We start from the raw sequence: 15,306 nt of genomic DNA, 5'->3' as shown, positions 1-15,306 counted from the left end.
TTGGAAACGTGTCTTAGCTTAGAACTTTGATTCCTTTGGTTTTGTTTGCTTCTATTCTTTTCAGCCTGCACGTATGAAATATCTTGTAGTACAAAGATAAACACAGTCTGTTTAATTCCTAATGTTGAATGTAGGCTTGGAAGATTGAGCAGGATCGATTACGAGAGGAAGAAAGAAAAGAAAAGGAAGAAGAACAAGAACAGGAAGAAAATTTGCAAAGTGGAAGGAAAAGCCAGGATAAGAAAGGTAAAGGAAGTAAACAATCAAACAGAAGACCTTCTGAAGAGAAGTATCAAAATGAATCAGCAGAAGCCACTGAACTTGAGAAGGATCATAGCATTCCGGAACCATGTCCTGAGAAAGTTTATAAGGTAAGGAGTTGTATTATTATACCACATTAGAGAAGTGCTAACTATATACAGAGTCAAGATTACAGCTATTATCTCTTGTGAAATTTGAGTTCAGGGCAAATTAAGCCTAACTGGGTCTTGTTATCTCTGTTGTTTCAGCAGCAGATCCTTTTCTAAAAGTTTTAAAAGCAGTTCTTGGTGTTCAAGTTTATTTTACAACAGTTTTGGTTTTTTTTCATGTAATATGACATGAACACAAACCTAAATTGATCATGTTGAGATTTTTGTGGGAGAGGATGGGAAAGGGGAGCATAAGAAGCTGTCCCATCTTCCATAGTAAGGAACTACTAGACCTAGTTGAAATTTTGACTGCCCACACTGGAAATCAGCATTTCTTATATTTCCTCTTTCAAAATTCATGTTCTTGAAGTGCTCTAATCTAAAATATGTATTTTTCCCATATTTCAGAAAGTAACTTCATTGGCATGTGTGCAACAAGAAATGTAGAGCTCAGCTCACTCTTGGAGATTAAGGCACATGAAATCTAAACTGTGATTGTGCTTCATGTCCCTAGCAACCCTGGGAACTCATGTCTAGACAGTTCAATGGGCACAGCAGCTCTCCTTTTTCTGCCTGTTGAACTAACAGACGGAGCTCTTCACTAGTTTTGTCCAAACAGTTTTTCAGCAGTTTGCACCACCTTATGTTTGTAGAGTCTGTCTTGCATCCAAAAGTTGCACACATCAATATAATTCAGTCTAAATTTGCTTAAGTACAGACTTCAGACTCAGAAATAGATGGCATTTCAGTCTGAACTTCTTTATACAGTCACATAATTTTTGCCATCTTGTGGCACTCTGGAAGGCATAGTAATCTAATTAGATTTACAGTATCTGAATTCCAAAACCTAGAGGGTAGAAAACTGAATCTTTATTTGCCTTTATGTAATCCCATGACATTGTACTTTGTCTCTTTGGACTCAATCAGAACTTCTCTTTCTCTCACACCGTGTGTTAACCCACCGGTCTACTTGCTGCTCTTTAGTTTCCATGATGGTTTTCACATGTAGCAAGTTACATCAGTTAGTAACTGGGAAATTATTTGGATATGACTGTAGCATGCTAGATATTTGCTCAAGGGTTTTTTATATTAGTTCAATAGCTAAGCAAAAGATATTGAGCAGTACAGTGTGATCCTGATGGTCTGTCCTTCATTTACCTCTTTCATGTGTACTGCCTTTCTCATTTACAGATAATTTAAAACTTGTTTTTTCCAGTTTCATGGCTACAATACAGGGGAGGATATCATTCAAGTATCAGGAACCAATCAATATCTTTTCCCATCCGATGGAGGACAGATTCAAGTAGAGACTATACAGTTTGTAAAAAGTGATTCTTTGTTTCTTTATGCTTTGCTTTGACTTAGTGCTAACTGATGAAATAATTTCTTAACCCATAAATGCTTTTTTATGTCTCAGCATTAAAAATTCAGTTCAAAAAAATTCATATTAGGCTCTGTCACTACTATCTTTACAGTTACCTGTAATATGTTAGCAGATGATAGATAAATGAAGTACCAGAAAACTAGAAATGCAGAAAAATCAGTTCGTATTTATTTGTTCAATGGCAACTGATGCATGACATTTGCAGAATATTCAAATTATTTTTCCAGTCAAATGTAATATATCTAAGCCACAGAGTCTTCTGCAGACTCTCAGATTTAATTATCAGGAAGTTTTTAAATATTTAGTCTAAACTCAGATAACCTTAATTTTGTCGCCTTGTTTTTCTACTACATGATTCAGTCCAGTTATGAGCAATTTTCTTTTTTTGAGTGCTTCAAAGTAGCAGGTGCTCCATTTATTTGGTTGCAAATAAGTCCTGAAGCATGGTGGAAGCACTAATAGTATTCCATCACTTTACAGAAACTTTGATAAAGGTGAAAGTAATGAAAGACAAGCACAATTTCTTTATTCATATTACTGACCCCAATGAAAACTTCGAAGAAGCTGAAGAGCAAGAAATTAATGAAGAACTGCAAATTAGATCAGGTCAGTGGATTGATGTCACTGATATAAAGAATTAATAGTTTGATGTATTTAATAATTGGATGCAAACTTACCAACTAACAGAAAATATATTGTTACTAATGGCAGAGAGTAAGAAAAGTTAGTGTTCAATAAAATAAAGTAAAAATCAGTTGTCTGACTTAAGCACTGTGTAGAGAGGTCTTAGCAAGATGTAGAAGCACAGTGCAGGTCAACATGTGCAAACCAGTCTCTTTTCCAAAGCAAGGAAATCACCATTCCTTAAGAAAATACTTTTCTTCTTTAATGGAGGACTCATTCGGATCCAAAAGTGGCCTGAAAAAGCGCAAGAAGATGAAAGCTCAATCCTGTACATTGTGACCAAAGTCACAATGAAAGGGAGGATTTCACCTTCTGTTGTAGACCTCCTTTGTGGATCAGATGACCGTAGCATTATTGCCTCCTCAAGACCTTTGCTTTGAAAACAGATCTTTCTGCAGTCCAGCAACTTCTGCTGTTGGTTGACATATTGTTCATACTCAAAAAGCATTGAATCCAAATCCTTTCTGAACCCAGGTGAGAGTGTTTCCAAGAACTAAGCCAGTTAGTAATAATTTGTGATATGTTTGTCAAAAACATTATGGAATTCCTGTCACCAAACTGAAGGGTATTGAAAAGGATAACTTATACATATTAGCTCTTTTCCTCTTCATCAGTGTTAGAAAACATCCTGCTCTTGCTTCTCCCCTTGGCTTTCCAGCAATATAATTGTATGTTGTCTTAATACAAAATTTGCATCCCTTCCACAGACAAGATTTTTTTTGTGTGCACTTCTGACAGCTGACCTGTATCATTCTGGGGTCTGCCAGACAGTACTGGCATCACCAGTGTGTGAGTATCTGAGACAAGTTGTATTCACTGGACACAAGTGCAAGGCTTTCTTCCTATGTAAACGGAGCACCTTATAGAAAGGCAGTAGGGAAGACAAGAATCAATCCACTCTGATACTTGACAGTGGCTGGATGGTACAATGGTAAATGTGTATAGTCAGAATTCCAAACCATCATCCTACAGGCTGTATTCAGCAATAAGCATTGCAATGACTGGCAAGAAATAGGAGCAGACAAGGTCTCAGGATGTGTCCCATGTTGAGTTTGGGAGATAGCTTGGTCTGCCTTAACCTGCTTTTGTAGTCTTCTCTGCTACTCCTCGCCATTTTAACATATTTCCCATATGTTATCCATATGGGAAATCCCAAGTTTTTCTCTTACCAATAGAACTTTTCTTTAAGGCAGCAGCAGCTGAAGTAGAGGCAAGGTAGGGCCCAGTGTCTGGGAGGTGTATCTTGCCTAGTTTATGTGGTTTTCGCCATGACATATTCATCACATGATACCTTGATCTGCCCCTCTATGTGAGTTTGATTCCTGATCCACTTTTACAAATCCCAGACATGTCTTTGGATCTAATTTCTCTCAACTTTTTTGTCCTTTCTTTTACTTTCTCCTGAAAGTACACACAGAATCATAGAATATCCTGAGGGAAGGGAAGAGACCCGCAGGCATAATTGAAGTTCAGCTCCTGTCCCTGTGACAACCTGTGAGGGACAGTCATTTTTATTAGTGCATAGGCCACGTGCAATGGAAATGGGCAGTTTAACATTCCTGTCAGCCAAGAAACAAGGATCCATAACTCCAGAACTGGGTTCTTTTGCTGCTTAAATTCCGTAAGACTTTACGCTAGTTGTTGCTATTAAACCTGTTTTTACACACCTAATTAGAATGCTATTTCTGGATAAAAACCACAGGTGTATTGCACAAAACTGACTATTATATTGTACTCTAAGAATAGAATGTTGGTTTTCCCTGCTCTATTTAGTCTATTTAAGTTAGTCATCCTCACTGAGGTTCCACTTCTCACACCAGCCATTGATTTACAGGTCAGGTGGTTCTGATATGTGTTGCTGTCCTTAAAATTGATTCTTTTTTTTCTTTTTTCATTTTTTTAGGAGAATTGGAAAATAAAAAGCAAGCTGTGAGCAAGTTTGGATCTTTTTCAGCCACCTTGGAAAATGGAATCCAGCTGTCTCTGAGCTATTACGGACCTACAGGGGAGGCAGCAGGTAAAGTAAGCAAATAGAAGAGGATATTTGAGAACCATAGGGGGAATTTTTTTCCTTTTTTTTTTTTTCCCTTCATACACTCCTTAACCAAATAATTTGTTGCATGCAATTCTGCCTTTCTCGGCAGCTGTTACTACATGGTAGAGAATTTTCAGCAAGGCTCAAAATGAGATTACATTGTCAAGAATTTTCTATGATTCAATTTTCAAAATGGAGGGAGGTCTCCAAGTTTTTCTGCTTACTGTAAAAACAGAGCAGTGCAAGTATTGTTGTTAAGTAGCCCAGCAAAATCAGCCAATTAATTTCAGCCAAAGAAAATGTGATTTGCTGAGGAGTCTTCTTGGTTTTCCAAGAAATAATATTTTTGTAAACTTATATAGGCGATTATGGAACTTTCATTTGACTTTAGGAGTTGGACTTTAGGTTACAGTTGTGCAGACATAATGAGGGATTTCTCTCAGCCTTTCAATAAACACATTCACCAACTGGAAGCAATTGCTTCAGAAAACCACAGTGAAAACAGCGTCTGCTTTTACCAAGAGCGTTTTGTTTCCATTACGTTTGAAAGGCCACTGAAACCATCTTATGGATAAAAGTGAAACCCTTCTCTGATCAGAAAATAATTCCAGCATTTTTCGTCTCTTAAAATATGAAAACATTTAATTGAATGCATCTTTGTGTGGACTGTGGTAAACCGTTCAACTCTACACTCAGTTTTAATTGTTCAAATATATTTTACAAATTAATTACTAAAGTAGACTGTTGAGACTTGGGTCAAAATAGTGGCCTGCAAAAATTTGGATTTTGGCATAAAAGAGATGCACGTCTGATTAAACACCTACATGTCAGCTGTGATGTTTAGGCTTATTCACATTCACCCATAATCATCCTATTCTGCATTAGAATAATCCTTGTCATGTTGAGCTCTGCTGACTGGCATTCTTTGATTGCTTACAGTTTTTCTGTGATCATTGCGTATGCCACATCCTTGTGGGTCTTTGTATCGTAAGTGCTCAGAATAATTCTGACCAGAAATACTCTCTTAGATGATTCTCATATTCCATCCATCCCTAATGCAGAAAGGTATAGCATGAAATCTGCAGTTTCTCTCCACTGATCAGTTAAATTGTGTGCAAATTACCCTTTTTCCGTGCAGTACTGAAATAGTTTTCTGGAAAACTCTCTTATTCTCATCTTTCCTGCTGTTTTTCATACTTTATCTGTTTCATCTTCCTTTTAGGGAAGCTAAGGTGATGAAAGGCCTCAAGTTGTTTTTCAGCTTTATGCCACTTCTTTTTGCAGGGGGAGGCAGGGCAAATGCTAATATTTCTTCAAGTTTTGAATTATTCTTTGTTTTCTCCAGCATTATCAAAGGTACATTTCCAATCACTTTACATTTGTGTTAGAAATAATCTCCTTGTCTCTTTATGGATGTGGGACTGCTTGAGCACCTGCAGGGCTTTTGATTCTGGATACTATAGAAACTCTGCATTGCTCTTTATATTTTGACAAAATCATGAGAGTACAATTCCTAGTCCTCGACATGTGAATGTGTGTATCTGGAATTTTACATCTCTCTCAAGATTTCTAAAGGCACTTTACCTCAGTCTTGACAATCCACTCTTTTTCATTGTTACCCTCAGACATCATGTTCTTATTTTGGGGGGCAACCAAAATAAAGGCATGGGTGAAATTTCTTTGAAAGTGAAGTGTCAGTTTGTTGAAATAACTACAGAAAAATGTAAATTTATATTTCTTTCATTTTCAAGAAATTGCTTTGAAAGGCAACATGACTACTTCTTGTTGACATACCTATCAGGCTGTCCTGATGCTTGGCTTGAAGAATTGCAAGAGTCTTATCAAGTCTAGATCATTAGAGTCTTTCTGAAGACTTATAGAAAAATAGACATATGTAGTACAAAATTTGTAGAGTCCATCTGTGCTGGATCAATCCATGATGAAGCAGAACACAGTGATCATTTATTAGACACTAGATTCAGAATGTCTCCACTGCTAGTATTCTGGAAGTAAAAAAGAATTCTAAAATTGTATTTTTTTTATTTTTGAGGTGACAACTAAATGATCACTTGTGGGAAGCAATAGTTTCAAGATGTCTTTTAAGCTGAGAGTCTGTGGAAAGATTTTCTAAATACTCTTCTATATATAGTCCCTCTATCTGAAATAACAATCTGCCCCACTGGGTTATTATTTCTAAGGTAAAATTCAGTGTACAAAATGCTTCTAAAAAATAAAATGTGGCCATCTACATTTATGAAGCTTAATTACATTGAAAATTTTTCTTTTCCCTTCCTTAGATGATGAAACAAGTCTTGCATTAGCAAGCATTCTGAACATCCCTTCTGTTCATCTTCCGACGGTAATTCCAACAACAGTTTCTCCTATTACATCAGCTCCAGGAAAAAAAGATAAGTTTGACAGAAGAAAATCAGGAAAACCTTCTGCCAAAGGAAACAAAGGTGTTGCCAAATTAGCCCCTTCATCACCTAGTAGCCTGGTACAGAAAGAAGAAAAGGTGAGAGAAGAGATAATATCCAATCCAGAGAAACAAACCAAAAATTCAAATGCATGAACTTCTTTAAAAGGAACGTATATTCTTCTCAGAGGGCTTTGAGCTGTGCCTTTACAAACTCCTAACAATTTGTGGTGCTTTTAAGGATATGTCTTACTCTTTCAGTTGTTCTCCTATGTACATGTTGGCAGCTGTTGATGAACTTAGTCTTTGTGATTCCGTGATGTAGAGCAGTGAGTCTGCCTTGGCCCACATTCTTTTGTCAATTTTGGCTTTACAGATACAGCTGTGTTACACTGCAGGTGATCAGGGGGCTGGAGCACCTTCCCTGCAAAGACAAACTGAAACCATTGGGGTTGTTCAGCCTGGAGAAGAGACCACTGCAGGAAGACCTTAGAGCGTGCCTTCCAGTACCTAAGTGAGGCTACAAGAGAGCTGGAGGGGGACTTTTTACCAGAGCTTGTAGTGACAGGACAAGGGGAAATGGCTTTAAACTGAAAGATTATGATTAAATATTAGGGAGAAACTCTTTACTGTGGAGGTGGTTGAGGCACTGGAACAGATGCCCAGAGAAGCTGTGGATGCCCCATCCTTGGAATTGTTCAAGCACAGGTTGAATGGAGCTTTGAGCACCCTGGTCTAGTGGAAACTATCCCTGTCCATGGAAAGGGGTTGGATCTCAACAATCTTTAAGGTCCCTTCCAACCTGAACCATTCAATGGTTATTAATATCTCAGGTACAAGAACTGCTACATTTTTACTTTAACCAAGTAGAATTGTTTTGGGCTTCCCAAAACCCATTCAAAAGTCTAACCAACCAGCAAACTAGTGAAGACAATTTTGCAGTATCTTGCTCTGTAATTTGGTCTTTCCAGCTGGTAATAAAGTAGGGACCAGTAACTTGTGGAAGTTACTTTAGCCTTTAACTGAAGTACTTCCATCACAGTACAGGTCTTTGGAAAGCATGAATGAATCTTTGGAAAGCAGATTCTGAATTTCTGTTCTGAAGTAGTTTTTAGTACCTCGTGGTTGAAGTAACACTGTGGCTGTTGTTGCAAAACAGATTCTGTGCATATCCACAAAAAGGGCTCCTTACCTAATATCAGCATGAAAAGTGGTGTAGGGAGCTGCCAAACAGCACTCAGCATAACATACAATAATTTTGTGGCACAAAAAAACCCTATAGAAAAATAGCCCTATAATTAAAAATTTTGTCAGGACGACTTCTAAACCGAAGACTTTTAACTACTTGGTTTGGAATTACTTTCGATAGAGAGTATCCATATTAGTGCATACAACACCTGTCTGTGTAAGTCTGCAAGTATTTCGGAGAATGGGATTAGAATCCAAATTGGACTTGACAAATTCACATGGGCATTGTCTTTAAAATAGGATGCAATTCAGTAAGAATAAGAGGTAAGTTCTGCAGTTACATATAAAGAATCAGTATACATCTACAGAAAGGATAACATTGTGTCAGTGACAGTTCTATAGAGAAAGGTCTAAGAGTTGTCATGGATCACAAGCTATTTGTAAGTCAACAATGCCATCTTCCTGTGAGAAGGGCAAAGACCACTGAGATGTAAATACAGAGGAGCGTAGCCTGCTAAATATGTGAAGTTATTTTTCTTTTAGGGCTGGTAGAGTCTCATTTGGAGTATTGTGTCCAGTGGTGGATACTGCACTACAAGAAAAATATGGGCCACACTGAAAGTTTTAAGGAAAGCATGACGAAAGATTACAGGTCTTGAAAACTTAACAAGTGGGAAAGACTTAAAATATTAGTTTGGGTTTCTTTGATCTTCAGTTGAGAGACAGAATAGCCTTCTGTAAAAACCTAAAAAAACCCATAATCTATTATGTGAGCTTGTATCATCATCAGAGGTATTAAGAAGTAAACTAATTTTCTGCAGTAGTGATTCAAGTCACACTTTGGGAAAATGTCAGTAGGGCTAAGCAAGGTAAAACCCTGGAATCATTTACCAGGAAACCTCCAGCCCTGGAAATTTCTGGAATATGTTACATTAGAATTTTTCGCTAGTGGTATAGTTATACTTAATTATTGTTTTTACCATTAGACAGGGAGAAGTAGATGACAACCGAGGGTTACTTCTCCCCTATTCTGTGACTTCTACCTCATGATGCTGTGACTATAATCTTAGGGTATTGAGAGTAGCCTTAATTACCAGTAATATTATGTAAATTAACTGTAAAACATACAGCATCTTTTATGTTGAAAAACAGGTGGCAGAATATCTGCCATTTCCCCCCTGTATTTCTATTCCTAAAAAGCAAGAATATGGGATAATACCAGGACGAGTTCTCTCTGTTACCTATGTCTGCAACCCAAAACTTTTCATCTTATGACTACTGGCATAGTGTAGTCCATTTTTACATAGGTTTTTGAGGGGACGGTTCTTCAAGGTGAATGAAAGAAGATAGCATAATCAAAAAAAAATAACTAATGTTTCCACTTCTGAATCCACAAACTCTGAAAATGTTAAATATGAGTGGTAGACAGCGCTAAAAAAATATATTGTTAAAATGGAATCTGTACAGATCAAATTGTACTCTATTTTTTTTTATTATTTTAAAATATGGACTAGAACTTAATTAATTTTTCATTCTGTAGATGGAAATGCAAGAACCAGTTCCCCAAACACAAGAGATGTCAGATGCTCCTGCTTTTCCAAGTTTGAATGTCTCCTGTCCCAATGGACTTGTATTAACTTTCCTCGGTGAAAGGTTTCAAGGTTAGTTTTCTGAGACACTGCAAAGAAAGGAATTTCAGAGAAGCTAAGACTACAGAAGAAAATTATTTCTTCATTGATGGGTTTAGATGTAACTCTAATGTTTTTAACATGTCAGAATGCTAAGTCTGTCATAATGTCTATTTCATAGTATTTGCAATATGAATAATCTTATTTTATTCAAACAAATATGAAATCTAGAATCACAAGTTGTTGAACATAAAAAATTGAGGGGAATGAAGTAGCGACCCTAAAAAGCCCTTGGGAGTGACATTGGATAATCATTTGAATATGCACACAGATTGGAATACTAAAGAAAAAACAAGCAAATTCAATAAATAAATACATATATATTGAGGAACCTTGAGTGATAGTATGAAGATTGTTACATTACCATGTTTGCACTTCCTTTGAAAGCATATGTACTTAAGCCCCCAAGACAAAATATCAATATTTTGAAAGATTCAGGGAAGAATTACAAGAATGATAAAGGCATCAGAAGATATAATGAGCTCATTTCACCAGACAACTCCATTAAATACCAAAGACAAGGTCAAGGGAGTGACTGGTGCCAACCTGGAAGTACAATAAAACAGAATATTGGTGATAGTTTGTAAACACAGTATACAAAGTTATTACAATTTTCAGGGCCTTGAAACTGAAAGCTAGGACTTTATACTAGGTTTAAGTTATACTCATTTGGTAGGAATGTTACACTCATAAATGGTAACAATTATTAACAAAACTAACCAAGGCTGTGATGGAGTCTCTGATGCTGGTTGTTTTAGAATCAGGGGGTTTTTTTGTTGCTTTTCTAAAAGATGCAATCAGTTTCAAACAGGAATTATTTCATGGAAGTCCTTTGGTTTATGCCATCCAGTACATACAGAGAAAACATTCAGAATAAGCCTTTCTGCCCTTATAATTGCATTTCCTTTAGATGACTGATAGGGTATATGGATACTTTAAAGCTTCTGTGTCTGACAAATATCCTGCAATAACTATTTTTTGCAGTGTTTTTGAAAATCAGTGTTAGGTTCATCTTTGCATGTTGCAAAATGTAGTAAATCCTGGGGTTTTCTTAGTCATGCTGTTAGGTTTTGAAGCAGAGAAATGTGAATTTTGTTATCATCTAGTTAGTTCTAAAAACAGCCATGTACAGATGTCATTTAATACCTATGTACAACAAATCTGTACAGCCCAGTAAATGTGCTCTGATTAATCTGGTATGAAGTAAAGAACATGCAGAGTGTTCTCAAACATACATAGTTTGGCAAGAAGCATAAATTGAAATGCTGAGTAGTTGAGGTGAACAGAGCAATTACAGACACTTACATGGAGTTTCTCAATAAAATTATCATAATTATACATCTTAGCATACTCAAAACACTGCCATCATTTAATCTAAGAAATTTACTTGCTCAAGCAGACAGAATACATTACTTGGGTTTCTATACAAATTCAAACTTGGTGAAACTCAGTTGGGTTTTTTTTTCACCTTTATGGGCAGTTAGGGAATTCCTCTCACATGATGTTAGTCTTCCAAAAGTTTGGCATCCATAAGAAATCCATCTTCAAATTCCCCTTGTTTTCATTTGGAAAGACAGCCACCTTCAGAAGAGGATGCAGAGTTTCTGAGCAGGTGACTGTTTTGAACTTTGCTCTGAAATCAGGGTCGATCTTTTACTCTGTGCATTACAGATTCAGCCAAAGAGGGTTAGTCTTACCTAAAGTTGCACATCTTCTGTTGACACCGTGATGCTGGGTGTGTAGCACTGTTTGAATGTGTGCTATGCAGTAATAAGTAATTTCAAGGTTTGCTTTCAGATTTGAAGGGTGAAGCCACTGCCACTGAAGCAAAGAAAAAGATGGTAGAGGAAAGTAAGGCCAAAGCAGATGAAGAAGAGAAGGAAGAGGTTATGCCAAGTAGAGAAGAGAAACATCAGGTTACAGAAGGTGCAGTGAAGCAGGAAGACACCAAAAGTGAACAGGCTAAGCAGACTACTCTGGAAATTCTGGTTAGACAGAGTTATCCCCAAAAGGTAAAGAACTCTCATCTTTATTCACCTCCAGCAAGGCAAAGAGAACAAGAGGTGTCAAGAGTCATCACTAGTCAAGGAACTGTCATAAAGCACCTGATGGATGGATCTACCCAGGTATATTTGGTAGAATTCATTGCAAGCAGTACAATTTAGTACAGTTCATTGTAATGGAAGGTGATTACTCTTAAACTTGTTTTTGTCTACCGAGATCGAGAAGTGTCCAGTTTGTAGATGATGGAGTTAAGTAATACTGAATTATGCAGCCATGTCAAGACTAAAGTACTCATGGCTTTGTTCAGAGTCAGAACTTAGGGAGATTTAAGTATTTTTGGCAATATGAAAGCATTTCTATATTTTTTTGAGTTTAAACACTCATATGGGATCCAGAAAATACCTGAACTGTTCTTCAGTCCTGCAGACACCTTTACATATCCTAAATTTTCAGGAAAAAATGTCTGTATATTTCTAAGTACCTACTTTGTTTACACTTATTTTTGTTGTATAGAATTTTGGTACAGTTTAGGTGATATAGGCTATCTTTGAAAATATTGTAATCAATCTACAAGCAACTTTGTTTTTAAACTCTAACTCTCTACATGTAGTTAGGAAACAAATTAAAAGAGGAATCATCTAATTTGACTCAGAATCTATCAAAATAATTCCTTATTTCCTGAATTTCTTTTTCCTGTCTGAGTAGACCACAGTGCTTAGTGTAAGTTCTTTACATTTTTCCATCACACTAGATGCTAAAACATTTAGCCAGGATTCCTGAGAAACGTATCCATTTCAGAAATAGCTGCTGTATGTTTATATATTCACAACATACTGTTTCCTGATAGAAAAATGTAGATCTTATGTACCTAAAATTATCTTACAGTAATCTTTGCTTAAATATATTATAAGTGCATCCTTCTTTGTATCAACTTAATGTCTATGAGTAATCAGAAATTTATTGCATATGCTAAGCATTCAAAAAAGAAGAAATATTTAATTCCTTACAGTAACAATTTCAAGATGTGTTTCTATATGTTGTCCATTTCTTTTCTACATTGTACTGTATTTATAAATTAATTTAGGGGTGGTTGGAGTAATTCTGACACACAGAGAACATGCATATAAAAAGTTGAATGTAATGGAGCTCAGAAACCAGATATAATTCAATAAATAACCAAGACTTCTTTTTATTGACTATCATAATGGCTAAAAAATTCACAGCAGTCGTAGACGTGGAATATTTCAGTACAGATCAATATGTCAATACAGATTCATTAGACTTCTTTTTATTGACTATCATAATGGCTAAAAAATTCACAGCAGTCCTAGACATGTGGAATATTTCAGTACAGATCAATATGTGAATACAGATTCATTGTCACTGCTACCAAAAAAAGTCATTAACCTATGACCATTTAGTCAAAGAATAATCTTTACTGTTTATTTTTATAATGCCTTTTTATTATTATAAGAGGCCCCATTAATTAGATCCATAAACTACAGCAAATAGCACTCCTTCTGATAGTGACAAATGGAATGAAATTTAACAAAACCAACTGTTGGATCCTACATGTGGGACAGAGTAATGTCAGGCACAAGTACACACTGGGAGAGGAGTCTGGGGAGTGCCCTGCAGGGAGGGCCCTGGGGGTGCTGGGGGCAGCAGCAGCTCAGTGAGAGTCAGCAGGGTGTGCCCTGAGCCCAGTGGGCAGGAACCGTGTCCTGGGGGCATCAAACACAGAGCACAGCCGGGCAGAGGGGGATCATCCCCAGTGCTCAGCGCTGGTGCGGCCTCACCTGGAGTGCTGGGGGCAGCTCTGGGCACCACCACTTCAGAGGGGTGGGAAGGTCCTGCAGTGAGTCCAGAGAAGAGCAGAGCTGGTGGAAGGGCTGGCAGGTGGGCTCTGTGCTTGTCTGCTTTGGAGAAACAGGTACTGAGGGTCAACCTCCTGGCTCTCTGCAGCTCCCTGACCAGGGAAGTGCAGAGAGAAGTGCTGATCTCGCTGGGATCCACTGACAGGACACATGGGAATGGCTCAAAGGAGCACTAAGGGAGGTTCAGGCTGGACATTGGGAAGCATTTCTTTACCAGGAGAGTGGTCAGGCACTGGAACAGTCTTGCTGGAAAGGTGGTTAATGCCCCAAGGTTGTCAGTGAGAGACATTTGATCAATGCCATTGACAAGATGCCTTAACTTGGTCAGCCGTGAAGTGGTCAGGCAGTTGGACCAGGTGACCATTGTAGGCACCTTCCACCTGAAATAGTCTGTTCTATTAATTCTCTTCAAGATATCTTCTTTATTTCTTGTATTCATTCTGAAAGATTTTACTTTTTTCCTCTCCATCACCCACAGTATTCTAGTGACTATTGCATTTGTGACACATTCTTTTAAGACTTTCTAGTGGTAATTTATTTAACCTCTAGTATGTCCTTGATTTCTGTAGATTCTGTTTGCTGATGGCACAGTGAGTAATAGCCCTGATTCTGGTCCTGTCCTACCACCACCTACAATTCCAGATGAAATATGGAGGAAAATTCCCTTAACAGAATCAGACGGTTTATCTGAGACCAGCACTAAGAAAGGTAATATTTCCTGTGTTTTGGACAGATATAAAGTTAGTAGGGATGATGATACTTAATAAAGAGCATATTTCTTTAGTGTGAAAATTCTGACAGTGTGAAAATGCAATTTTATCTGTACTCAGCTGCTGCACACTGCTATGTTACCTTCATAGCAAATAATTTCTTTCCTACTCCAAATTTATTTTTCTTCTAACATGGTAGGACTCTAATAAGTAAAAAGTTGTGTAAGAACTTCATTGGTATCAGAGTGAACATGAAATCTTTTAAAAGAAATCCTTGTAACTACAGTAGTGTTAGATCCTTACTTTTGTCTGACAGTTTTTTGTCTTTGTATTAAGAAATGCTTCTCTCACAGAGGATATGTTTTTCTTTCTCACTCCATCTATTCCAAGGCACCTACTATTGGTCATTATCAATTGGTTCTATGGACATGTGCTTGGTCGTAATATAAGCCATTCTTATTGTATTTTGTTTGACTGAGAAAGAACCTAATAATGTTTACTTCATACCTCAGGATGTAGTCCAAGATCACTGTCAGTATTACTTAATACACAGAATAATTCTGACCTGTTGTATTAACATAATTTTTTTTTAGAAATGGGTGAATAAAAATTGCTGCCAAAGAAACTTTTTGAGTCAAATCCAGTCCTTTTTCTTAGGATATACCTTTAGATACCTGCAAAGATGAGAACTCTGACAAACCATTTTCTAATATGAATTCTCAGTATCTGTGACCAGTGTATGTCCTTTATTTCTTGTCCTTTATTTATGATCACTTTTTCACTGTCCCCACCTTTCTTCTCCTCTGCTTATTCAACACATTTTTATTAAAAGGTTTAATCTCTTTATTTTTGTTTCAGGGGTGCTTTTTTGCTAGATATTTGTTCTAAGTCTTTCAGCTCCTGTCTTTTG

At 37.0% G+C, this 15,306-nt stretch overlaps 1 protein-coding gene across 1 annotated transcript in view; it reads left to right on the top strand.

The window, feature by feature from the left end:
* SPAG17 (sperm associated antigen 17) overlaps positions 1-15,306 on the top strand; it is an 89,799-nt gene that overhangs the window by 51,535 nt on the left and 22,958 nt on the right. The window contains exons 20-27 of the mRNA XM_039717795.1: positions 135-371; positions 1,627-1,738; positions 2,275-2,400; positions 4,382-4,495; positions 6,811-7,028; positions 9,658-9,778; positions 11,603-11,931; positions 14,256-14,394. Of these exons, the coding sequence (XP_039573729.1) occupies positions 135-371; positions 1,627-1,738; positions 2,275-2,400; positions 4,382-4,495; positions 6,811-7,028; positions 9,658-9,778; positions 11,603-11,931; positions 14,256-14,394 (1,396 nt within the window). The remainder of the gene's footprint in view (positions 1-134; positions 372-1,626; positions 1,739-2,274; positions 2,401-4,381; positions 4,496-6,810; positions 7,029-9,657; positions 9,779-11,602; positions 11,932-14,255; positions 14,395-15,306) is intronic.

This window comes from Passer montanus, unplaced genomic scaffold, assembly GCF_014805655.1.
Source record: "Passer montanus isolate IOZ18808 unplaced genomic scaffold, ASM1480565v1 scaffold39, whole genome shotgun sequence".
Lineage (NCBI taxonomy): Eukaryota > Metazoa > Chordata > Aves > Passeriformes > Passeridae > Passer > Passer montanus.
Note: the sequence above shows the minus strand (reverse complement) of the source record. Positions and strands in the feature narration are given on the sequence as shown.